Source organism: Lonchura striata, chromosome 18 (genome assembly GCF_046129695.1).
Source record: "Lonchura striata isolate bLonStr1 chromosome 18, bLonStr1.mat, whole genome shotgun sequence".
NCBI lineage: Eukaryota > Metazoa > Chordata > Aves > Passeriformes > Estrildidae > Lonchura > Lonchura striata.
The window spans coordinates 7,632,718-7,659,608 of record NC_134620.1 but is presented as its reverse complement, the minus strand read 5'-3'; the positions used below and the strand labels follow the sequence as shown (position 1 = coordinate 7,659,608).

The 26,891-nt window shown below is 51.1% G+C and overlaps 1 protein-coding gene across 5 annotated transcripts in view; it reads right to left on the bottom strand.

Moving 5' to 3' along the window:
• SEPTIN5 (septin 5) overlaps window positions 1-26,891 on the bottom strand; it is a 42,604-nt gene that overhangs the window by 5,192 nt on the left and 10,521 nt on the right. The window contains exons 3-11 of one of the 5 annotated variants that reach the window (XM_021544538.3): window positions 16,822-16,885; window positions 5,403-5,499; window positions 4,803-4,889; window positions 4,137-4,260; window positions 3,898-4,032; window positions 3,104-3,221; window positions 2,685-2,786; window positions 1,684-1,780; window positions 303-438 (exon numbers count right to left, since the gene is read on the bottom strand). In XM_021544538.3, coding sequence (XP_021400213.1) covers window positions 303-438; window positions 1,684-1,780; window positions 2,685-2,786; window positions 3,104-3,221; window positions 3,898-4,032; window positions 4,137-4,260; window positions 4,803-4,889; window positions 5,403-5,499; window positions 16,822-16,836 — 911 coding nt within the window. In that variant the 5' untranslated portion in view covers window positions 16,837-16,885. Of the gene's footprint in view, window positions 1-302; window positions 439-1,683; window positions 1,781-2,684; window positions 2,787-3,103; window positions 3,222-3,897; window positions 4,033-4,136; window positions 4,261-4,802; window positions 4,890-5,402; window positions 5,500-9,869; window positions 9,966-10,000; window positions 10,319-10,438; window positions 10,463-16,821; window positions 16,886-26,891 lie in introns of those variants that run through there. The other 4 variants (XM_021544539.3, XM_021544535.3, XM_021544536.3 and 1 more) reach the window with 4 other exon arrangements.

Sequence of the window (26,891 nt, the reverse complement as noted above, 5' to 3'; positions counted from 1 at the left end):
GCTGGATGTATTTCATACACTGCTAGAAACAGCTCTTCAAAAGAATCTCCAGGCCTGTTTCTTTATATCTGCATGGGGAATCCTCAGACAGGAATGAGGATTCTCAGAAGCATTCCTGCCTTGGGTTCAGGCTGTGGGAAACAAGCTTGGATTTGCTATTTTAGTTACCAGTGCCATTCCTGGAGGCTGCAGCCCAGCAAGTCCCCAGCAGATCCACAGCCTCCTGACCAATGAGCTATTGTGAGAGCAACCCCAGCTCCACAGAAGGTGACAGACCTCTCCCACCAGAGGTGGGGACCCACCTGGTCATTTGCTGGATGCACTGAGCTCGGTAGTTCTCGTAGTGGACATCGCAAGTGACGTCCTTCAGGTCGTGCATGTGTGTCCGGATCAGCATGTTCCGCAGCTTCACAAAGTCGCAGTGTGCCTGGTTTTCCACTGTGGAAGCAACAGCAGGAGAGTGCCTGGATATCACATCTCACCAGGCCTCTCCAGGGAGCCCCTTCTCAGCTCCTGGACACATGGACTGGACTAAAACCCCACCCAGGGCTCCTTCCTCATTGTCACCTGCCACTGCCATGGCACAGGCCTCAATGGCCTCAACACCGAGGCCAGGCTGCTGAAGGCACCGTGGTCCCAGGACCTTTTCTGTGTAAAAGAATTAATCAAGCACATACAGCAGAGCCCTGAGAGAGGATCACATCTAATGGGATGTCACTGTTATAACCACAGTGAGCACAGCTGGTACTGGAGGTAAATTACTTGTCTGATCAGAATTTAGGACTTATCAAGAGGCCCCTGTAGACAAAATCAGCCCCTGAGGGGCAAAGCCAAGAACAGGCAATGGAAGCTGAGAGCTGCTGTTGCCATGGGGAGCCTAGCTCCAGACAGCACTGTGGGAAGCACTGTGCTGCTGTGATGATCTCCATTTGCCTCTCTTCAGGGCTGGGGAAAACCAACTGTATCAGGCACAGAGATTCACAAAGTTGATCCTTCTGCCAAATGCCAGCATCCTAACAGGCACATGACCCTCTGGAGCCACTGAGGGAGCAGAGCCAACAGCTGAGCAGCCCAAGCAGCCAGCACCAGCCCATGAGTGCAAACACAAGCTTTTGGGATCTAAAGCTGCAAGGTCTTAAAGCAATAAACCAGCAAGGACAAATCAGCAACAGCAGCAAAAGCCATTCCAGGGTTATTCTGCCTAAAGGCTTTATGAAATTTCTCCCTTTAGAAGGAAAGAAAGTTGGAGACAAACACTGCATCAGCACAGCCTCCAGCCCAGCAATTCCAGCACTTACAGGAGCAGCAGCAGAGGAGGGAGTGCATGAGGGTTTCTGATTGTTTGGCTGAAAGAAACAGCTTCTCCCCAGAAAATAAACTTAATAAGAAGCTTAATAAGAAGCCATGTCCTAGTGCACATTAAAGCTTAGGCATTCATCCATTCACACTGGAGCCTCTCTTCCTCAGTCTGCAATGGGAGGGTTATTGATACACTCCCAGTAACACAGACCTCCTGAGCAAGTCCCAATGCCTCTGTCTCTATCCTACCTTGTCCCCTGCCATGTGCCAAAGGTGGCCCAGACAGCCCCAGCTCTCCCCTGGCCTCTGTGTTGGAAATTCCTGTCTGTCCTTGCCCCGTCCCTGCCTGCCCTTCCTCCCAGTGCTCCCAGGCTCCATGCTTACCTTCCACAATGCCCCAGGGATAGAGGCGGCCACGGACCCGCTGGCCTTTCGCCTCCACCACGGTGTTGCTGCCGATGACGGCGAAGGGAGCGCTCTCCTGGAACGAGAGGCACCGCTGAGCCCAGCTCAGCCCCCGCTGCCCATGGATCCCTTCTCCAGGGGCCAAGCTCAGGCACAGCAGAATAGCAGGAGGAAGGTGCTGGTAGGAAAGGCACAGGGACATCCACACATGCCACAGAGCACAGCACCTCAACTCAGTTGCAGAGAAAAGCCTAAAGCACTGGGATGTACATGCAGCCTAGTTCCCAGCCTGAGCTCAGCTGTCCTGAGGGAAGCTGTGTCTCTGCAGGTGCCTGCATCCCTTCATTAAGGGAAAGCTCTACAAGGAAGCAAAGAGGCTGGGACACCAAGCAAGGAACAATATACACCAAGAGTGGGAATGTGGAGTCTGTGCTCCTGTCTGCTCAGAAGGGAGTCAAAGCCCATTGCCCTCGTCTGACAGGAGAAACAAGCCGTACTGCATGCACACACAGGCTTGGGAGGCAGTGAGGACTGGGCTGCTGGGGCCCCCAGATGTGCCTGTATGAGCATGTTGTGTCCCCCAATGCAACTGATGTGTCACAGTGGTGCCTAATCACTCAAAAATCTCTCCTGCTTGCTGATGGCATCATCCACAAACAGAGGCTCAGAACTGCTATACAACCCAGCTTTCATCTTAAACACACAGGCTGGGGTAGATGAAGGAAAGACTGGCACTGCCTGGAGGGAGAGCAGTGAGTTGAGAGAGAGAGAAGGACCATGAGTTCACGCCACACTTGACTTCATGGCACCAGCAAGGACATCAGCACCTTCCCCAGGGCATCTACCACATGAGCCAAGGCTATTCCCTGGGTAGCAGTAGAACAGGTCTTCAGCACAAGCAGGGCAGCTCTGGCTCCTTCTGCACTGACCCACATACCCAGGAGTCTGATTCCCCAGACCCTGCTGAGCAGATTCCTTACCTTCAGCTCTCTGTCTTGCTGCTTGAACTCCTCATCTTCATCAGAGTCACACTCAGGAAACTGATACACTTTAATGCCAAATTTGTCGATCTCTTCCCGGATCTATGTCCATGCAAGACAAAACCAAAAGGATGTAAAACTGAACAATACAGAAATGCTGGGTTTATTCTGTTTGTGCTACCATGGTTTGCTATAGCCTACAGATGGGCAAAAGGATTTGATGTTTCTTCTACAGTCATCCTCTCTGCTGAGAGCAGAGCACGGCTGCAGCTGTATGTGCAGACACTGCGTATGTGTACATATATACACACAAACACGCTGTACAGACACATAAATACATGTATGTCTACCTGCCCTCCCCCCTCAGCTGATCCCTGACACTACTTCAGGTATAACCCTGTACAGAAAGAGTATCTCACCCTCTCTTTCAGCTTCCGGATCTCGGAGGGGATCAGGCAGTCAGCTTTGGCAATCAGGGGCACAATGTTGACCTTCTCATGCAGGGCCTTCATGAACTCAACATCCACAGGCCTCAGCCTGCAGCAGGGATGAGTGACACTGTTAGCAAAGACATACTGGGCAGCTCCCCCTCCAGCCTCTCTCACCCACCAAGCACAAAGGGAAAAGGACAGCACTGTCACAAGAGCCTGCAGCAGCACTGGGACAGCCCTCAGCTAGGGCTGTACCTCCAGGAAAGCTGTCTCCAATTTTAGCTGCCGAGTGTCTCACACAGACACTGGCTGGGTATTTGCTCCCTTGTAGGCCAAATACTGCCCAGGTCACAGCCTGGGGTCTCCCTCCAGCTGTCCTGTAGCACAGGCAGCCAACACAGCCCCTTCAGCTGCTCCAGGCTAGGCTGACACATGAGCCAGCAAGGGGCAGGGACTGAAAGCAGCTTAAAACTCCCTTTCCTACACATCAGTCCAGCTTAGCTAGATAAGAACATACAAGTCTGCATGGCATTATTTCTTCTGATTTTCAAATCAGGCTCTAAGGCCTGAGGGAGATCTGCTGTGTCTGTTCACAGACAGTCTGTCCTGCATGTGAGAGGAAGGGAGTGCTGTGATGCTCAGCAGAGGGAGAACATCCAGACATTGCCCCTTTCCTCTGCAAACAGCCCTGGCAGTGTAGAAGCTGCTACAGGGCAATCCTGGGGCACAAGGGTCTTCTCTCTGGACTGAATCACTCCCCAGGCCCCGAGTGTGGCTCTCACCCGTGCCCAAAGGGAGAGATGAAGTAGAGGCAGCAATGCACTCGGTTGTCCTGGATGTTCTTCCGGTTCAGGCCGCTCTCATCACGGAAATACTGTTCAAACTGCTGGTCAATGTAGTCAGTGATGGGCTTCCAGCTGGGAAGGGCAATTCAATCAAAACAAAATCATCAGTAGTGTCCACTGTCTCCTAATGACTGTGAGGTCAAGGACAAAAAGGAAGGCAGCAATGCCCTGCTCACCACTCAGTGTTGTTAACAGCATCTCCAAAGCCTGGTGTGTCCACTATGGTCAGCTTCAGCTTGACACCCTTCTCCTCAATGTCCACTGTGTGCTTGATGATCTCCACTGTCTGGTTGATCCTCTCTTTGAACAGGAGCACGTGAGTTAAAGCCAGGCAGTATTGCTGGGGATCCCCACTACACCCGTGACAAGACAGCTCCCTTTTACCACTGAACACATGGAGTAACACAGGTTTCAAAAACCCCAGATCATGCCCTAAGGAGCCTCAAGGGGGTGGTACTGCAGGGGCCAGCAGCAGGCAGACAGACTCCAAGAAGATACACAAACCTCTATAGTGCCTGTAGCCCAGCTGTTCTCAACATTTTGTCCAGTCACTGGGGAAGGGGAATCCCTACCATACTCCAGCGTCCAAGAACAAAAGACAAATCTTAATATCTGATCCCAAAGGGCTACTGCTGCTCTGTAGCTTCATCTTCCCTTCAAAGGACAGAAATGCCCTACAGCCAAACCCCTTTTTTCTCAATTCTAGAGCCTTAGCAGACACAAAGAGCAGAGCCAAACAAGAGGGCTGTGATCCAGCCAAGCTTGTAGCTGTTGCTGAAGCAAGGAACCACAGTGGTAGTCCTTGGGACAGTCCCATTCACCCTGCTCTGCCCCCAACTCACCCTCTGCATTGAGGAGCTTTCTGTCTTTGTAGAGGTCTGTCAGGAACAGGCTATTCACCAGCGTGGATTTGCCCAGGCCCGATTCTCCTAATTGACAGAGCACAAAGGGGAGGAGGAATAAGCAAGCAACATGACCCACTAATTGACTTACAAATGAAACTTTGAACAAGGCTTTGAATCGTGAGCCAGAGGAAGCAAGAGAGACAAACTGTCAGGAGCTGTTTATTGGCACTACATTTTTCCAGTAGTGGAAAGACTTTTGCTGCAAGATGTCTCAATCCTTGTAAAAATGTGATCTCCCAGCTCCCCATTCTTCCTCTCCTTCCTTTCCCTTGGTCCCTGTTTGGCCCTCCCTCCACCACCCAGAGGAGTCACTGCTGCAGGAAAAGCTTCCTCGAGTGGGTTATGAGGGGTCAGGAGGGACCTGTTCCTCCTGGGGAAACTGCCACAGGCTGGGGAGCAAAGCAGGGCCTGAGACAAGGACCAGAACAGAGTGAGGGGAGAATTCAGGTGCTATGGGAGCACCTAAGGGAAGCAAGGAGAGCTGGTTCCCCCCACATACCCCCACCATGTGGCCCAGCCACCTCCATCCTGTCTCACCTGCAACCATCAGGGTGAAGTCGAAACCCTTCTTCACGGATTTCCGGTGGACCTGGTTGGGCAGAGTGGCAAAGCCCACGTACTGCTTCTCATGGTCCTGCGGGGCAGAGGTGGATGGCAGCAGGTCAGAGTGTGCCACGCCTTCTGCTTGAGCCTCACAGTGACAAGGAGTGGGACTCAAAAAGCCCCTGGGCAGAGCCAAGGGCTGGAAGAGAGGCAAATCCCTGCCCTGGCAGCAGTGCAGGGCAAGGCACACACCTCCTCTGGGCTTAGGGACTTGTCCCTTCCCACAGGTGGGCACAAAGGGACATGTCCCGGCCACAGCCCTGCCTGGCTGCTCTCCTGGCAGCTTCCCAGCATAGAGACCACAAAGGAAAAGGCACATCCCACCACTCCCACCAGAGAGCACATCCAGGGCTGCTGCTGCCAGACAGCTTTCCTAACTCTGCTTCATCTGCACTGTCACAGACTCCCTTCACAGCGGGGTCGCCAAATGTCACCTCTCCCCGGGTCATTTCCACATCCTTCCCTCCAGAGACACGTGTGCTACATGATGGAGAGCTCTGTAATTAGCACCCTGGGGCTTGCACTGTCCTGAGCCATGTCTAGAAGAAGGTGCAGTGGCTCAGCTTCTGCTTGACTTGAGATGGAATTATTTCTTGCTGTGTCACAGCCACTCCTGGCTCAATAAGAGGAAATCCTGAGTAATCTCTTTTGTTATTTCCGAGGAGACCAAAGTTCAAGGAACAAGGGAAGTGGAAGGATGTGGAAATATTGATAAAAGAACTGAGATGATTTCGGTGAGGGTATTACATTTAGTATTACTGGAGTGTTATCTACCACCCAACCACACCCCAGACAGAGCTCCTTGTCACTGAGTGCTCCCTCACAGCACAAAATCCACAGACACCTCACAAGCATGGCACATACTCTGTACAAGCACACTAAGCCATTCACAAATGCCTGAGCTAGAGACAAGATAGACTCTGCATTTCAACATCATTGAATATAATCATACTACTGGAATTCACAGTACAGATAAATCCATGGAGAGAGGAGTTCCTCAAAACTGGCCCTAGCTCCTATTCCATGGATGCCTTCAAACACATGACTGTCCTCACCCACTCTCCAGGCACAACAGGGAACACCTCAGTTCATAAGTTTAACTATCTCCATTCCTGGGCCACACACTCAAATACAAAATATGATCCAGGGTGCCAAGCTTAGGGCAATGCTGACTTGCACCTATTTCCACACTGCAGGTGGGCAACGTCACTCCCAAGCAACTGTCTACAGCTGCATGTCCACCTGTGTGAGAATCCCTGGGCATCCTCAGTCTGACAGACAGCAAAGTTCCACTGGGGACACTGATCAGGAAGACAGAGCCTCCTCCTCCCAATTTATGGCTGCTCTGGAACTGCCCACTGTGATGGAACAGATATGGCTGACAGCCATCATGGCCCAAGGATTCTGTCCTTTAGCACTGTCACTACCTTCCAGCAATTGAGATTTGGTTTGGGTCTGAAACTTGGTCATTTTAGCCCTGAGTGATTGTGGGTTCTGATCTCCTCACCTCCCATAGCTGAAGCAATGTTGTTTCACCACCCCACCGTCCAGAAAGGCGGGAAAGGACAGAGAAAACTAAGTTAGAGAAATGGGGAGAATTAGAGAGTGCCCAAAGGGCTCCACTGGCAGCTGTAATGACTGACCTAAAAGGCAGTGACATCCCAAGCAGCAGTGCAGCGAGCGGCAGCGAGACCCTGGGTGATGAGTGATGGCAGCTCTGACAAGCTGCATGCAGCAAAGCAATGCCTGCCTGGGGGACAGCTCAAACTGCCACCCAGAGGGCTCAGTAAAGGGCAAACGAGGTGTGCAAGGCAGAGTGAGAAACGGGATAATGGCATGGTCACAAAAACAAGGAAGAAAGGACTGCTTTCAGCCTCTGTCTCTCAGTACCAGAGCTGCCTCCCAGCTGCTTCATTTCCTGGTAAAACACATCCATGAGCAGAGCCAAAGTGGACACATAACAGCCAACTCCTCACAGTAAAAGGTCCAGTGTGTCCCAGCAAGCACCACAAATATACAACATCCTTCCCTTTTGTGCTTCTCCTGCCCTGATCTTCACCAGACTTTGGAAAGACAATGATCACCTGCTCTCTCCAGTGACTTGACATGTGAAATGGTACTAGTAATGTGCTAATGAAGCCATGGCTGAGGCTTGAGGTGTGTTTCTTGGTTTTTAACCTAGATGACTAAGGGCTGACAATGGAGAGACACTGGGGAGCTGCGTTCTGGTGCAACTCTACTTACTTCTGCCAGGTGTAACTGGCTGAACCTGATCTCTCATTTCTGTTCAGCCCAGCCAAGAGAGCAAGGATTTGCTATACCTCTGGTTGCCTCCCCATGGCTCTGTGAAATCACGATATCCAAAATGAGCAAATCCCAGCTGGTGCAGGACACTGCCCTTTACCCATGACTCATGTAGTCATTTCCCTTGCAGAAAGGAAGGTCAGTGCTGAGTGCAATACCAACAGAAGAGCTTCCCTCACTATGGGAGGCAGCCAGACCTGTGAGGGGAAAAACCCTGTCCACAGCCATGTCTCTCTCTGACCAGCCATGGACACACTGCAGAGCCCTGTCAAGGGTGAAGGCAAGAGATGCAAGGTGAGTTGGGAGGAGGGATCCCCTTCTTGTAACAGCCTTATCTCAGGAACAGCAGCGTGGTCTCTGCACCAGCCTTGGTTTGTGGTTCTTCACCTTCACTTCAAGACATTCAGTGTGTGCTCCTAGTCCAGTCATATCCAGGCACTATGACAGGTATTTACCACTACCTCTGATAGCATGGCATCATCAACATGGCACTTAAGAAGCCCAAGTAGCCTCCCAAGGCTGGTGTGTGCCTTGCCCAAAGTTCTAAACCACTCACCACCTCCAGGTACTGCCTGCAGAGCAACCACGCATGGAGTGGAGAGGCCTGGGAGGGCTACTGACAGAGATAGGGGGCTTTCTGGGCTATGAAAAACTAAAATCCATTAATTAGACAAGAGGCCTGGATGGAGGGAGTTCCTAAATGCATCACAGCCCCCTCCTTGTGCTCTTGACCCTCACAAGCCAGGTCCCATCAAGCTGACAAAAGCCAGGACAGCTGGTTCCTGCACTGCGCTTCCCTTGCCAGCTCCAGCTGTCAGGAAAGGGCCTCAGCCAGCCAAGCCAGCAGCACTCTGGCACAAAGAGCCCCTCTCCCATCACCTGCTCCATGCTGCTGCCTTTGTTCCTGCTGGCATCCCGCAACCACGTGCCTGGGAACATGCCCCACACACTACCACAGAGGCCACTAAGAGCTGCAGCCAATCTTTGGGACCCTGTCACAAACCAAAGCACCTCAGGCCAAGAAAAACACACCCGTACTCTCCCTTGGCACATGCTTGCTGGTTCACCAGACATTACAGCAACATGTCACATCCTCACATCCTCTAATACCCGGCCGGGGTGGACAGGGCTCCCCTGGCAGCCAGTGCTTTCCCTGGGAGTTCAAGCCAAGAAATAAAGCCCTGGGTGGGCTCAAGCTCTGTTCATGCTGGGGGTGTAGAAACACTCGGGATGTGTTGCACAGAGGAGAAGCTAGCCTGGTACTGAGGTGCTCACAGGGCAGTCTGCACCTCCAAGGCAGAGTACAGCCTCCATCACTCCTGTCCTTCCCAATTCCCTCCTCTCGTCTCTGGTGGATGTGCTGTTTAAACCAACCCAGATCTCACGTGACTTCATTCAGCCTGGGGATAAAAGGGGCCTTGCTGGGTATATTCAAAAGGGCTAAAATTAAACATTATGGGACCACAGCAAATTTGAAGAATAATTCGTGTCAAGGTCTGGAGCAAGCCCCAGAAATGATGGAGCTGTACTAGGACCTGGCGCCTCTGCTTCTTCAGGGGGAAGGGGCCCTCTCGGTGTCACAGCCTCTCGGTGGCACAAGCCATCCAGCCCTTCCCCAGCCCTTCCCCTCCGGCCGGGCACGGCCGCCACATCCGCGTCGGCACGGACCAGCACAGCCCAGCCCTGGAGGAGAGGCAGACCATTTGCTTCCTTTCATTGCAGAAAGCTGCATAAATTCATAACACAAACAGCCCCCGAGGCATCTGCCACGGACATCTGCTCCTCGGGCCCGGGGCTGAGCACAGGAGAATCGGCAAAACCACTCGGCCACCAGCATTTGCTGAAGAGAAGGAACTCGGCCAGCAAAGCACAGCATTAACACAGTGTTAATTAACACAAATCGGACTGCGTGTGGGCATACATAGCGCTGACTCCTTGCCCTGAGCCCCCCATGCAGGCACACGCCATTCAGACGGGGAATCGCTGTCTCGAATAACCGCACAAAAGCGTCGCGCATCTCCCCGCTGCCCAGCGCCCCTCGGCGCCGCGCCCGCGGGGCTGCTCCCGTCCTTTCCGTGCCCGCCGTCCCTCCCTTACCGGCGTCCTCCCGCTCCTCTGCTCCTCAGAGGTCTCATCTTGTGCTGCGCGCGTCTTCTCGGGCACCATCCTCCCCCCTCCTGTCCCCGCTGCTCCCCGGCTCGCGCAGTGCTATAAATACATCGCTGTACCTTCAGCTTGCCCGGGTGGCTTCGCTGTGCCTGCGTCCGGGGAGACAGCAGCCGCTCCACTAACCGCTCCTGAATAATGATCGAATCCATAACCGCGCCTGGCAGGACGGACGGACAGCCACGGCGGGCCAAGGGAAAAAACCCCAACCCATGTGTTCCCTCCCAGCCTTCGCTAAATCCATGCGGCAGCCCCCCCGCCTACGCGTGCACACACACGCAGGGCTGGCTCGGCTCGCCTCGGTGCCGAGGCGAGGCGAGGAGAGCCGAGGGAGAGGCGAGGAAAGGCGAGGAGGCTCCCAGGCAGCTGCCCGGGATTTCCTGCCTCCGCCTGTGCCGCGGGAGGAGCCTGCCAGCAGGACAGGACAAAGGCCACCGCGGCCGCGGGCCGGAGGCGATGTGTCTCCCCGCTAGTGTCCCGCGGAGAGGCTGCGCACGTACCGGATGCTGTCCCTGCCATCAGTCTGGCTCCGCGTGACAGATGGGCCTATTCAGCTGGAGGATTTCTTACATACCCTGCCTGATGCAGCCAAGACAAAGGTTTGCTGGAGGAAACCTGCTCTCAGCAACAAAAGTGCTGCTTCTGGCTGTGTGGGTGAAGGTCTCAAGGATCCACAAAGACCCCAAAAAGCAGGGTTCATATATAACCCCCAGATCGCAGTCCTGATTGACATGGATCTGTCCCCATATGATGCAGGCTGATCTCTTGTCTAGTCCAGGCTCTATTGCAGCCTCATCTCTGAATCCAACTGGAATAGCAGCAGATGCATTCTGGATCTTATAGCAACCATTCAAGCTCTGAAGACGTTTCAAAATAAGGAAGCATCTGTGTGTTCATTAACCAGATGAACCCAACCCAACAACAGCCCAGCACATCAAGAAAGTCATTCAAATCTTAAATCTGAGTTCTGAACCTATAAAATATGCCTTCCAGCTTTTATGTGCAGTCATAGAAACTGAATGGGAATTTATATTAAACAGTCAAAAGCTCCTAATTTCATATAATCACACCATTCTGGAAACTGGGGGGTTAATACCACAGCATGTATAATAAAGTGACACCACCATAGCATGTATAATCAAGTGACAGATGACAGCACTGGTGGTGCTGGAGGAACCTGTCCCTTGCCTCACGGGTTCCTGAACAGCTTTCTGCTCACCAATGGGAAGGACACATGCTGCAGCCATACTCCTGCCTCGCTCTCAGCCACAGCTGCTGCTGCTTCTCTGGGATCTGCAGGACTCCAGCAGTGACTCCACAGGGTGCCAAACCAGCAAGGCCTGCCCTGGTCACCTTGGGCCACAACCCAGGGCCTCCACCATGTAAGCAGCTGTGAGTGTGCAAATGAAAGAAGAGGGGAAAACCCCCAGTGTTTTACCTACGCTGCTATCCTATAAGCTGACAGAGGGTGATGTCAGAAGTCAAAGGTACAAGGTCCTAAAGGCTGATAAAAAATAAATGGAGAACTAGGAAGCACTCCCAGAGCAGGAAAACCCCTGCCATATAACAGCTGTCATACCACAAGCAAGAAACCCTTCTCCAAACCACCCTGATCTGCCAGCAGCATCCTTAATTACACCCACTGAGTTTTGTTCCCAGTTATTTCTGTGTGTAGCAGTCAAGCAGATGGTGTGGACTGAGATCCAGGTGTGGCAAGAATTGCCACTGATCAGAACACGTCCCTGTTTGGCAGCTCTGCCTTCCCTCTGTAGCATTGCTCCATTCCCCAGGGAGCTGACAGCCCTGCATTGGTCTCCCTGCTCAGTGGTAGGTCGGGCCATGCTCATGACACCTCTTTTTCCTCCTAGATTCACCTAATCCTTGCTTTCCAGGACTGGGGCACTCTCCCACCAGGGCCTGCAACTGGCACACGACTGAGGAGCAGTGACGGCACCACGCTGCCTGCACAGGGCAGCAAGAGCAATGGCTTGTGGCATACCCAAGGTGCATCGAAACCCTCTTAAGATAACAGGACATTTCACCAGTCCTTCCACACCATAAACCACTATAGCTGCAAGCAAACCCTCTCCAACTCCGATGAAGTCACATGGCTTGGAAAACTTGTTTGAGTACCACAGGCTACATGGCCACCAACCACAAGCATCTTCCAAAGGCACATGGAGACTTGCTGCATCCCCACGAGCCCACTGCACCAAATCAGAACATTCTTTTGCGCTGGGATCACAGATGAAGTCAACAACAATTTGGTTGCGACAAAACCACAGTGTTGTTCATGGCCCCAGGAGCTGTGCTGACAATGCAGAGAGAAACAAGGAACGACTGTCTCATGAGTGCCTTGAGCTCTCACACATCACACATGCTCTCAGGACTGGCAGCCAGGGAGGAATTCCAGTCAGAAGGCCATGCCTGACAACTCAGAGAAAAGATCAGGAAAAGAAACAGAAGAGTAGATCTTGGCTACAAAGATCATCTTAAGACTGAGTGGCCAATGCCATGGCTTCCAAAAGGCTGAAGGACAGTCAACTGGTTTCAGCCTCTCCTCTCCCTCCTAGAGACAGGAGAGATGCTCATCTGGCATCCTCAAAGTCACCAAACCATAAATGACAGACTCATTTCTGTCCCTCAGATGTGACACATGACACACCCAGAGCTGTTGGCTCAGGCTGACCTGTGTCCAAACTTCCCCAAGACAGCCAAGTCAATCTTGTTTTGCCCCTGTCCTTTCTGATCACAATCCTCTTTCCACACAGCCCTTAGAAACGCCCAGTGTAAATCCCTCCAACAAGAAATCTGATGTACAACATCCTTAAAAGAAGAAAAACAGAGGACATCTCGTTCAGTGTGCAGCAGAGCAGGGAAAAACTTGACACTTCCAAGATCTAGAGCAAATGCAAAGTGTTTTCTTCCACTGGCACCTCTAAGCTCCTCTCCAGGCAGGTACTCGCAGCAGCAGCTTGGGGGTCAAACTGGCTGCAGGATCCAAGTTTCTGAGTGTCAGAGCAGACAACCCCAGCCTAGCCCCAGTATACCAAACAGTCAGCAAGGGCAACACAGACTTGGGGTGCCCCAAGTCCTTCCCACCTCACAGACCAGCCCTTTGTCAAACTGTGAGAGCAGAGAAGTCCTCCACCTGCAGGGGAGCTGTTTTCTGGCAGAGATGCTGTGGCTTAGGGACTGCAGTGCTCAGGCTCCATCCTTGGTGAACAACCAGGAGCATGTCATGGAAGGAAAGATCTTCAGCCTGATCCAGACAGATGCTCTTGAGCAGCACAGAGCCAGGCAACAGCGTCCCACCAGGGATGCACCCAGCCAGCCTGGCCTGCATGGAAGAGTGGTGAAACTGCATATCCATGGCTTGGCAGGGTCAGCACAGTCATGTAATAACAGCATTTATGTTTCTTCCTCTGAAGCAACTAAGCTATTTTCAGTATTCCCCACAGAAGGGAAATTTTCTTTCTGGCTATTTTCTAGGATGAAGGGAAGGGCAGTTCCAGAGAAGCTGTTTGCTCAAACTGAATAGGAGCAGCACCAGGCACCAAACCCATTCCCAGCTTGACCAGGGCAATGGAGGATGAGGAACAGCCAATACCCTCCTCTCCATGCATGTGCATAGCTGGGAATCTCCAGGGCTCAGTTACCACCTTCTTCTCCTGCTGCCTCCTCTCTCACTGTAAGAAACATCAGTGCTGACTTCAGACAGATGAATCTCATGGGTATTGTAAGGTCTGAACTCTGCTGCTCCACCACTAGCAGAGCTGCACACTCACCCTGAGGCTTCTGCTGACCTGATCCAAGGAAAAAAGCCTTGCTGATCTAAACTCTGATGAATAATTTAACCTCAAACTTGCAAGCAAGGCTCCATCTAAGTGGCTTCAGAGCCCTAACTCTTTAGCCAGGCTTCATCCTGTGATGCTCAGGAAAAAGCAAGATACCAAACAAGAAATGCAGAAATCCCAAAGCACAGGATTAATCCTCTGTATGTTCAGTGCCATAAGCACAATCTGCACAGGAGCCAGATATCATCTTTTCTTTTACCTATCCCACAGGTCAAACTCTTAATTTCCGCTCAAGGATCACTGTTGCTTTGTCACATAATCCCTCCAGAAATGTATCAAATTCTCTTTCAAAGGTATTTATGCTCCCTGCTTCCACTTGAAGTGCCTCGTGCTTCCTAAGAAGCACTGTGTGACTCATGCCATGCCTCCACTTCCAGCTCTTAAAAAGGAGCGACAACTGACCGTAATTTGCCTCCTGCTTGTTTAAACTCGTGACTTGCTCTGGAGTGAGTTCACAGAGCTCCTCACACCCAGCTCCTCATTTAGGGTAATCTGCACCATATAACAAACTGGGCAGACGTGGAGCTGGCTGGATCTCTTCCAGCAGCCCCTCGGTCTCTGCCCGCTCCTGTCCACAGCAGGAGCCACGGTGCAGTCCCGATGCAGTACTGGTGTGGTACCGGTGCGGTACCAGTGCGGTACCAGTGCGGTACTGGTGTGGTACCGGTGTGGTACCGGTATGGTACTGGTGTGGTACCGGTGTGGTACCGGTATGGTACAGGTGTGTTCCACACGAGGGAGAAGCTGGCGCACGCAAGAGCCGTGTCCGAGCGGGGAGCGTCCCGGCCGCTCCCCTGGCCAGAGCCACACAGAAATCAACGTCCAGGTCAAACCTGCCACCCTCGCTGCTTCCTCCAATTTCAAACATATTCCTTAGCATAGGACAGAGGTTTCCAAATTTAGCCTGTTAAGACAGAAGGAGAAACCAGGTGGTGGAAGAAGGTCTGTGGCAGTCTCAGCACTACTGCTGCTCATCTCTCCCTCTGATTCATCTTCCAGCTCTGCAGCACAGATCAGACTTAGAGGCTTCTCATCTCAAAGTTATAGCTGGGAAAACCAGGGAGAGGCAGAGCAGAGCCATGCCAGCTCTGGGAAGCCAGGAACAACAGTGTTTGGGAGACAAACAGGTACACATTCCTCTGGGGCACAGAAGCTGGCTGGGCTGAGAGCGGTTTGGTGGAAGAAAATGGAAAATAATGGTGATATATCCTCTGCAATGGAAAGGCACTGCTTCTTCCAGCTCTCAGATTCTCCATCCAAATGACAAGAACATCAGTTTGGAAGTTCTTGATGCATGTTAAGGTACATGAATAGGAAAAGGTTGGGGACAGGATCCTACAGAAGGTGCAGTTTAAGTTACAGGTAGTGGTCCCAGTCCTGCGATCCTTACTCACCGAGTAGTCCCTTTGAAATAGAGACGACTGCTCACGTGAGTAAGGGATGCAGGATCAGGCCTGTCTACCAAAGAGGCTGAATCCTGAACCGGAGAGGAGCACTGTGAGACACCTGGTCTATGCCTGGTCCAGCAGGAGCTAATCCAAGGGCATCACAAGGGAAGACAGTCCAGGCTGGGGCACCACACCTGCAAACAACACTGACCACAGACCATGGAGAGCAAGGTGGTGCACAACAAAGATTCTCCACTCAAGCAGAAATTCTCCCGATTCATTCCCAGTTCACCCATCTCATGGATACTCCCAGGTCTGCAAGGAGATCTTTCTTAACCCTGCTGTCCTCCCAGCAGGCTCCTGAAAACTTTTTTGGGAGAATGAAAGCCAACTATCTTGGGAGAACTTCCAACCTCTATCTTCCAGCTACAATTAACATAACTTTAGGAGTAGCTGATGCCCACAAGGCAGGAGAATAAGCCCACTCAGCTCACCAAATAATTTTAAATTCCATTAATTAAGGGGGAAAGGCAGCTCTCTCTAGCAACTTTCAGTTCTGGGAGGCATCCAAGGAGAGAAAAGCTGGCCTCAGACTGTGAGCAATAATCCCAAAAAGCAGTGCAGAACAAGAGGTAGAAGCACCTTCTTCTGGGTCTCCTGCAGGTCCCCCATCAAGGACTCAGATGTCCAGACTCCAGCCACACACCGTCCCTCCCTGCTGTCAGCTGCCTCTGCACACTCCGTAACATGAAGCAGAGTCTTTGTGCACCTTGAGACAGCAGAGGCACACAGGGACCTGCACCTTCCTTCCCACCCTCACCTCTGGGCTTGCAGCCCCAGCCCACTTGACCGAGATGAGCCTGCTGAGAGGGAGCCATGCATTCACCCTCCTCCCTCTGCACCAGCACAGCTCTGCCTTGCTCCACCTTCATCTCCACACAACACAGCTGTACCTGTACCTGGCTGTGAAGAGCTGTCCCTCGGAGCCCAGCACGGGCCAGTGTTCCTGGAGGAAGCAGTTCTGTGCCTTCCAGTCTGCCCCAGCTCGCCGTGATGTGTGCTGCACCATCTGCTATCCCAGAGGGGTCCCCCAGGAGCTTCGTTTCCCAGCCCCACCACAAAAATACTCTGTGCAAACGTCACTGTCCACATCAGTCTGTTCAGGGCTGGGCCATGTGTTGGGACTAGCATGTCTTTGCAGATGGATAATTAGATTCCCTTTCCATTTTCTTTCCCCTCCTGATGGTTTCTCTGGCTGGCAGTTCCCCCACAGCCCTGTACAATCCAGCAGCATTAGTCAGAGGGAAATATTGTTCCCTTCCTCTCCAGGATGTTGTTCTTGGGTCAATATGAACAGCAGAATGAACTGCATAATGATTTGAGTGCTTCATTGCAATAGCATTTGTCCTTTTCAGTCTGGCAAACACAGGCTTCTCTCCCATAGCTGCACCCTGCCCCTTTTTCCCAGGTGACACAGAAATCACAGTGTGAATTCAATGAATGTGATGTTGTTGGCAATTGGAAGCAGTTAGCTAATCAGCAGGAATATGCAATCAGCTGGACTGGGGTTGCAGCACACCTCCATTTATGAGCAGTGGTGCCCAACACTCCTTTTGGGCAGGGCCTAAAGAAGCGTACCTGATTCTCAGCCATGGTGTGAGATGCTCTCAGAAAAAGATCATAACACCCTCCTGCAGGAAACCTGAGGAAGAGATGGAGCAATGTTGAAATTGGGGTAATTTAACACAGAGCTGTATCTCAGAGCTCCCAGAGAAGGAGAGGACTGTGTGCCCAGATTAAGTATCCAAAGAGATCCTCACTGAGCATACAAGATTGTCTGTCCTCCACACCACTAAGAAGTGGTTTTCTGGGAAGCAGTACTGATACCTGAAGCCCTGATGGTTGCACAAGCATCCTCAGGACCTGCAGAGATGCACAGACACATGAGTTCCACCTGACAGAGAGAACATATCCTGCTGGTATCCACAAGTTTCCCACAGTTTCCCTCTCTGTACAGGAGATGTACAGACTGAAGCTTTCAGATTGTCAGAGGCAATCTGTCAATTCTGTTCTCTTGTACCCTGTGACATCCTGTGTTCTCCACGGGCAATGTCCTGAATCCATGCAGAACATGGAGCTTACAGCCCTCCAGAGCAAACCATCAAGATTTCCAGCAGCTCCACAGCAGTCCCTGGGCTTGGAAGCTTCTATTCTGCACGTGGCTATAAAATGCAACTGCTGCCTTCTCCGTGCAAGGGGCTTTGAAATGCCTTTCAGAAGATTTCAGGAGCCTGCAGCTGACTCTCTCCCCTGTGATCCATGCCAGCCCACTGCTAGCTGCCCACCAAGAGCTGGGTACAGTGTTACCCAGCTGTGCCAGGCTCACAGGCCACGAGGCTGAGACACTGCAGCCATCGAACAGCCAGTGCCTCTTGCACCATTTGCAGCCTGGCTGAGCTTGCCAGGGCCTGGCACACACCAGTGCCCATGCTGGATCACGGCAGCAGTGAGGCATGGTGTTCCCAAAGGCATCACAGCCCTGGCTGCCCAAGGAGGTCCCCAGCACAGCTGTGGGACCACCTAAGAGATACACAGTCTGGCAGTTTGTTGCATGAATGAAGAAGAAAAGGTAAGGGCAGCAAGGCAGCTGGGGAGCAGGATTGTTCCCCACTTGCCTGTGGTTTTGCAGCCATCCAGCATTGATATTGGCTCCTTGTACCCTGCCATTGCAGACACTGAGGTTGTGCCTGGGGGACAGATGTCAGAATAATCAAAAATGGCATCAAGAAATGCTTTCCAACACCTTTCTCTCCCCTTCTCAATCACCTACTTGCCCCAGCAAACACCAAGCCTGGTTACACCTTCGCTGCACAACTCACTGTTTCCCTGTGCCCTGCAGTGTGACTGGAAAGTCACATTTTATGTGATGATGGGAGAAAACTTCAAGTCACTGAACATCTAAATCAAACTGTGCTGTCAAAGGGAATTTAAATGAAGTTTCTTCCAAGCTTAAGAGTAATATTCAGTAACTGCTGAATGTTGCTGCTCCTTTTCAGGGAGATGTTGACCAGTAGGGCAAAAATAAGACTAGTTAGTCTGAGTTTGTAGTGAAACAGAACAAAGAACCTTAGATGAAGAAGTATCTGGCTCAGAGTCTCAGCAGAGATTGTGTCAAATACTAAAGGGCTCCCCATGCCCTTCCATAATACAGGTGGGAATTGCAAGGTCTGGAACCCACAGTAAGGATGGACCACACAGATCATTTGCCAAGACTGGTGAACACTGACAGGTCCCAGTGGCTCTGCAGTACCCAGATGAACACCCTGCCTGAGGCTGCTGCAGGACACAGCACAGTCTGCCAGGCTAGGGGGGGTCAGCTCTTGTGACAGGGGGCAGTAACAGGCACCCCAGCACAGAGACAGAAGGCCAGCAGAGCAGCCTTGTCTGCTTCAGTCCAGCCTCAGACTTCATTAGCAGTTTTGCAGCAGTGAGAGATTCCTACTAACCGCTGAGATGGAGCCATCTGTTTCCATTTATGTGCTGGCTCACAGGAGCAGCTACACAGCAAAGGACTCTGGAGAGGGTTTCCTCTCCTGGGCACACAGGGAGTGAACAGCCAGCCAGTTGGGACAGAGGCTGAATTCACCCTCCTCAGTGACCTAATACCTCCCTTCTGCAAAATGAACACCTGGGAGGCACTGCAGCCCTTCCCCTTTGATTTTGTGACCAAGCTCCATCATTAATCCACCTACAGGCCACTTCCCTGAAGCCACAGAGGACTTGCTCCTAAGTGCAACTTACACCAGATTACTGCTCTGCATGGCACCACGGCAGAGGAGCGGCTGATAAAGCTGTTTCCACATCTCTTGGCCTGCCCTCTTAAAGCCAAAAGGAATCTGCCACTGATAAGCCAGGATCTCTAAATTAACAGCTACCAGGCCTTGTTTTTTTCTATATCAAGGTCCTGCAGAAACCAAGTTATGCAAAGAGATCTTTACTCAGACACCTTTTCCATGCATCTGTTTTTTGTGTACATGCTGCTTGGGCCAACCATGTACCCAGCTGCCTCACAAAAGGTCAAAATATGCTTGTGGTGCCTGTGCAGCACAAAAGGACAGAGTGGAGATGAAAATGCCAGCAGGTACCATGGGAGAGTCTAGGCAGCTTCCAAAAAAGGTAGCAGAAGGAAAGGGATAAAAACTGGGGACACCCTGTGTGGAGAGAGCTATGGAAGTATTAGTCCTGTCTGGCAGCTGAGCTTTGTCAGGACTTTGCCACCTTGCTTTACCAGTCACACCTGCTTGGGAGGGAAAATAGCCTTCTTGCTCAACAGGAGATTTCATACTATAAAACAGATTGCTTAATTCTTGGCAGTTTGTGTTCGGAAACTACCCTTTTCCTGTGTTTGCTACTTCCTCTCTGAGCACACATTTTTTCAGAGCCAGAAGAGATGTTATGCTCCTCTCAGCGTGTCCATGGGCCCTGCAATTCCCTTCAGAGATTCCTTCAGATTGTAAGATTTGGTGCCTGTGGTGGACTCACAAAAACAGCAGAGAGCAGCAGAACATATCCTAAGTTCTCCTCTCCTTCACAATAAAATCTTCCTAGTCTTGACTGGAAAGAGCAGAACTGAGTGTTCTGGGAGAACATTGCTCTTAGGTAAGAAAGGATAGAATATGAGGACAGCATGAACAAAACACAGCAATACCCTGTGATACTGCAGTAGCAGAAACTGGCTGGATAAAACTGGCACAAAACCAAAATTCTAAAACATCCTACACAGCTTCTTCAAGGGATCCTTCCCAACATGGTCTTGTCTTACTGCCCCAATCCCACCACCAACTTCTCTGCCCCATTGTGGTTTTGGTTATCTCACCACACCCCTCTGCAGAGGGCAATTCTGGATCACTTGGCAGCCACCACCATGCTCAGTCCCACAACAACATGGAACTGATGCTGCAGGCAGAGGTGGGAGAGCAGCCAGACCTCAGGTCCATTCTCAATAGCTGGAAAAGAGCATTCTCTAATGTGTATCCTCCTGTAGCTCATGTGTCTGGTGTAACAGCCTGACCACAGGAGCTTCCCTTGCTTCTCCAATCTGCCTTTGCTTTGCTAGCACATATTGTCAAGCTGTCCCACTCAGCCCTGCTCTGCTGAAATCTCCCAAGGATTTCTCCTTAAAGCTCCAGATAGAGTGACATTGCCATCCTGGTCCATTACAGCCCTGTCCCAGTCACCCTGAGGCTGCTCTTGGGGACTTAATACATTGCAAAGAGCACACACAGCTTCAGGCCACAGAGGACAGGGCTGCTGAACCTGAGACCAGGGGAGCCCTGCCTCATGCAGTTCCCAGCCCACCGGGCAAAGCTGTGCTCAGGCAAGCAGGATCTGCTGCCAAGACCTCCCCCAGTGAAGGAAGAGCCAGTGACCCTGTCCTGAATCAGGAGAGGCCCTGAGTAGCACAGCAGGGCTGGGCACAGAGCCCTGAGTTCCCATCCCAGCTCCAGAGCTGACAAACCTCCCAGCAGAGGCTATAAAGCCTCTTCTGTTCCCAACACACGAGCCCGCTCCAGGCTGCTGCCGAGACACATCTTTATTGTGCCCTCCTGACTTCAGCAACAGGCAAGGCTTGGGGATAATGGTCCCTTTCTGGGATGCTGCTGGGGCTCACACACAGAGGCTGCAGATGCAGGGGCTGCCAAGGCCCTGAGCCCTGCCAGGCAGCCAGCACTGGCACCGTGCATCTGTCACCACTGACAGCAGCACAACCCTCTCCTGGGGCTCCACGGACCCAAACTCCTCCTCAAAGACATGGCAGAGCTCCTCTGCAACCCAGCCAGTGCCAGTCACCTGTCATTGCACTGCAGTGTCATGGGCACAGCTGTGGGATGCTGAGCAGAGAGGAAAAAAGGGGCATTTTAAACACAAAATGCCTATTTGTCTATGCCCTTTGGGACTGTTTCCTCACATAAAGGCATGGAGACGAGTCTGAGACAGGAAGGAGGAAAATCTACAAACTCCTGTCCTCACTGTGACATGGTCACAACAGGATCCATTTTCAATCCCTGATCTCAGTGCAACAGGGAAGGGGCAGGAAGGCTGGAGAAAGTCTCTTGCTAGATCCCATGAATGGTTAAACTCTCCCTGTTTAGCAGTGGTGGGAGAGGAATTTATATCCAAGCCAGAGTCTCGATGCCACCTGGGACAAGGCCAAGAGAAAAGCAAATTCTTCCACTCAATTTATCCACTTCCAATACTGCCTACCCAGCTACAAGGAGTTTCTGCAGCCACACAGCCACAGAGACATGAGAAAAGACTGCTTTTATTTTCCCACCCATAGCCTACCACAGCCGAGCATCTCTTCAGCTTGAGCTGGAGCCAGAAGACAACTAAGCCTAAGGGGAAGTGGCTGGACACCCCCACACAGCTTGTGAGACAGCACTTGGAAGCTGTCCTTACTGAAAAACATGGACATTTACTGAAGTTCAGAACTGCACCTGAAAGACCAGCTCCAGCATCCAGGACAGAGCTGGGCTTGCTGGACACCAGCAGAGACCAAGGACTCCAGGCTCCAGCTGTGCAACTGAAAATCTTGGCCACCTCAAAATAGCAGACACCAAGGGAGGAGGAAGGGTCCTTTTCCATGTCAGGAAGCAGAATTATCTTGTATTTTCTGCAAGTATCATCTGTGGTCTCATGTGCTCCTCATCACTATCTGGACCAGCAGCTGACACCCCAGCTGGCTCCCACCCCATGCTCCAGATCCTCAAATCTCCCAGATTTCTCACTGACATCTTGGCTCCTAAAAAGCAAAACCTCCAGGAGGGCTCTGATCCCCAGGATCCTCAAATTCAAAGAACCCACAGGGACTCTTCCATCCATGCACGTACCTTCAGCACCTTTCCACACAGCACATGACCACACTTAGTGTGTTCTCCAGCTGGGCACAGCTCAGCACCCTGCAGGACAGGGCTGGACCTCTCATCAGGAACTAACTGCTCTGATATGTGACATGTCCAGCTGTGTTTTTTGGACTCTGCTTCTCCTTCCTACTTCCCCCCCACTCTAGCATGTAGAAAGATGAGAACAGAAAGATAAAACCCCCCACAGCCATCACTCACTTATCACCCCCTTGCACAGCTGTACACCGCTGGGCAGGAGGCACAGGGCTGTCCTGGAGCCTCAGCCCCTTGCCTGCATCATTCAGAGAGTACCACAAGCTCTGGCTGGGCCTCCAAACACTGCTCCACCTCAGAGCTGGAGACAGATGAGGTCACCTCCAGTCTGAAATCACTTCCGTTCTCAAACTGCTCTCAAGACTTTGCCACAGATTAAAAAGAGTGGGATGGGTGGGGAGGGAAACCCAAACCAATGGAGCATGTTCCCCATTAAGAGCTCAACACTTAATTTATCTCTGCCTCCCAGTCGACTGCCATCCGAACCCTCCACCCTCCCTCCTTCCCCTGCAAGAACAAATCTGGCAGAAACTGCTTTGAATTAACAGCAGGGTATGGCACAAGCTGCACAGGACTACACTCAACCCCCAAATCCCCAAATCCAAACCCAAGCAGAGCAGAGGGGAAGAATCACAGCATGGTGCTGTCAGATGAGCTCAGCCACACTGCTCTGCCTTGTGCCAGCTCCAACTGCTGACCTCCAACTGCAGCAGCCCAAATCTATCTGCCCACACACAGGGTTGGAAATGGTTTGTACTGGCAATGCAGCACTGTACCAGTCCCCCAGCTCTGTGGTTTCTTCAGCACAGCTCCATTCTCCACTGTACAAGCAGCCACACTGGCCAAGGTGGGAGCAGGATTCTCCCACCTGAAACAGACAGTGCAAATTCCTGAGGAACCAGACTGAGAAAGGAAAATGAAAACTAAGGTCACCAGCATGGGGGAGTCCTAAGGAAAAGAGCCTTGCAGTGGTCACAGTTGGCCAGGAGAAACCAGACTGACAGTTCTGTAGCATTCTTTTAAAAACACATTGACCACAGATGAATCAGTATCTCATTGTTGGAAGCTCTAACCTGACTGCAGTACCCAGCAGTGCCTCAGGCAGTACCAGCCACCACACATCACTGTCATACACACAGACTCCTACACAGTCATGGGTTTTTGCCCTCACCCCAGACTTTGCTCAAAACATCCAGGTTTTGTGGGTCTCTTCCAGAATTCCCAGTCTCATGGCAATAGCAGCCATTGGATGGGGCCATTTTGCCAGCAAATACAGCTGCTGTGATCCATACCCTGTTTGGAATCCAGTCCAGCTCACACATGCACATGGCCTTGGCCTCACTGGTGACACAGCAGCCACTGGGCATGACCCCACAGGGTGGTAAGAGCTATTGCAAATGCAGTGGATAGAGGAACAAGGGGCAGAGCATGCTCGAGTGCAGCCATCAATCACATGCTGCATAATTTTAGACTTCCTTCAAGCAGATGGAAGACTGGGTTGTGTGTGCTGCCAATCCTGTGATAGTTTCTTTGGATCACACAACAACCTTGGGGCTGAACAGCAGGAGAAATACAGCATGACTGCATCTCCCAGAGAGCACTTTGTTCCTCAGCCTCCTTCCAGAGGCCAGCCCTGGACAGCAACCAGCCAAAACTGCAATGGAAGTAAAACCTTTTTTCCTTATGGGCTTCAGCCCTTCTAGAAACAGTGGGCATCTGAGAAAGGAATGTCTCTCAATTCCTGGTACCAGGCATAGACCTGGGCTGTTCAGGTAGCTCCTCTTCAGCACAGACTTGGAATACACTGCAGGACAAAGAGGTTTCAGCAGGTGAAGCAGCAGGCTGTTCCCATCTGGCTGCATTCCCACCAGCTTCTTTCTGCCAGTTCTGGCTTCCCACCTGTAACTCAGTAAGATGCCTCAACACAGTGAGGACCTGGTGGGGAAGTGACTGTCCAACAGACAGGCTGCCTTGCTGGAGAGATGAGAAACCACAGAGCTTCTGCACAGCAGTGCCTGTGAGTCCCCAGTGGGAGGGCTCCAAGAGCAAGAGTAGAGCAGGGCATGCTTCACACCCTGAGAAACACCAACCACAACATGGAAGGAACAGGTCTGAAGTTGAACATTTGGGCTAAGGGGAATCCTGAGGCTCAAGTGCCTCTGGGAAGCTTTAGTTGTGGTGTGATTGACTCACAGGAGAGCAGAGCCACTCCTTCATCAAAGTATGCTGTGTATCCCTAAAAAATTATGACCTCCAGACAGAAATGCCTCTAGACAGAGCTGTTATATCCTGGACTTCAGTTCCACCACCTCTGAGCATAGAGATTTTCACTGCAAACTCACACCTGCCCTGGCTGGGCCAGGGCTGTCTGCTGAGCCCTTAAGGATCCAGTGCTGGCAAGCACTGAAGAAGAGTCATGCTCTTCACCCTGCACCCAGACACCCTGGAGAGCTCCAAACCATGTTCTCTGTCCCCTGCAAAAGATATCAACACTGCAAAAGATAAAAGATCTGCAAGAGCAAAGCCCGTGTAAGATTTCCATGCTGTGATGAGTCTGGGTGAAAAACAGACAGGCACTAAGGCCTCAGGGCAGTGCACTGCCTGGCTCCTCAGCCCTGGATTTGTCATCTAGAGAGCAGACTGCAGCCAGCTCCATGGTGCCAGGGAGCACATCAGGGTGTCAGGGTGCAGAGCTGGAGCACAGAGATGATCCCAGCCGCAGAGGGCCCGTGCTCAGCACACAAGACAAGGCACACAGAGCAGCCAGAAAGGAGCACAGCCACTGTGATAAACAGTGACTATCCACTAGCCAGCTCCTGCCAGGGACACCAGGGGGTTTAAGGAGAAGTCTGAAGGAAAATAAAGAGGACAACTTTCAAAAGAAGGTGGGATGAGCTTAAGAGATTAATCCTCAATGGAACATCTCTGCTGCAGATCCCTAAAATAGAAGCAGCATTGTAAAAGTTTCAGTTCCAATACAGAAACCAAAATGTTAAATGGGTCTGTCATTCCTGAGCACAGCCTTGATCCTTTCATAGAGCTACATCTCTTACTGATTTTTTTTAAAGCAAAGATGAAAGGGCCATTCAGAGCAGCCTGGAACATACCTCTTGCAGTATTTTCCTTCAGCAACCCCTTTCCTGGACCTAATCCATGGACCACAGCACATGAAAGGCAGCTGTATAAGCCTGGCACCAGGTGTGTAAATGTCGAGGCAGCAGCAGCCTCCTCACGGGAGATGGTGAGAGCTCTTGCTACACAGCAGCTTAGATCAGAGAGGGATGGTGGGGGAAGAGCAGTGACAAGGCTGCTCACCAGAACCAAATTTATAAAAATACAGGAGGTATCTAGCTCCTCACTTTCAAAGGAGTTAGGCACTTTCATCTGTATTAAAAGAAGGCTGTCCCTTGGTTCCTATTATTGCAAATTGCCTAAAAAATTTGCCTTTTAAATAACTACATTGTACAATGGCCTTTGTGGGAACGCTCATGTTTCAGCCTATTGCCTTTCATCTCCACACCACCAACCCAGACCAGAGGAATGTGTCAGCTCCTTGGTTAATCCAGAATGTGCCAACAGTTTCAGAGGCACTGCAAGCAGGATCACTTCATTTGTGGCAGAAACAACCCACAGTCCTGGACTGGCAGAGTGGGAAACTGCAAGGCTGTGGCCCAGGAGAGGCTCCACAGACACCACTGCCATGCAAACATTCAATAATTGCCATCTTACCACAAAGCCCCACTGAGCTTCGTACTGGAACAAGAAGATCAGAACTGCTGTGATCTTACAGGAAAAAAAAAAAAAAAAAAAAGGCAATGGGTTTACAACCTAACTCTGCAATTTTGGTAAATCTCACCACTGATAACTCAGTATAAAATACTGCAGCCAGACCAGGCAACCCAGTTTGACCAGGACAGATGTGGAATATGTGTATTGTCCTGACACGGTCTCAGGGATGGTATTTTCTACTGAATTCAAGACTGCCATTCTGCCTCTCTCCTCATCAAAAATTACAGCCTTAGGAACAAACCTTATCACCTAGCTGGACTGCAGGAGACAGACACTAAAGTCATACATCTTGCAGATTATTAAAAGACAGACATTTGAAAGTGAATTCTCTACACCACCTAAGATCCTTTCCACCTTAAGATAACAATTTCTTCCCTTAAAAACAGGGAGAGAAAGCAATCACAAAAGATTAGTGTCCCATGCTGAATAACTACTGCCCTTGCATCAGGAGCACAGCCCAACCATTGAACAAACAGGGTTCTCCTGTTCTTTGCTGATAACATCCCTGTGACACTGGTCTTTGCTGTTGTTTCAGTCTTGATTTCCACTGTAAAGTTTATCCAGCCAGAGTCATCAATACACTCTCTGCCTGCCCCGTAGAAAAAGCGTTATCAGCAACTCACTAATAGATTCATGATCGTTAGGAACAGATAACTGTGGAATCCTCCCTCCTGAGAATTTTTCTGTGGTATTGCTGATTTCATAAATTTCTTTCTGGGCTCATCTGAAAATAACAAAACTGGTGAAGTACATGAGATATAGATGCTAACATAGCAGGCACTGGAATAGCAAAGTTCATGAAGATGTCACCTTTGAGATGATTACATTGGATTTCTAGAAGTCAGAATGAAACCAGATTAAAAAGATATTAGAGAAGACAGAAAGTCATTTGACTGTAAATGCTGTGGCTGTTGGACACACAAGGGGCAGCAACATGCAATGTTAGAAAGAACTTGGAATCAA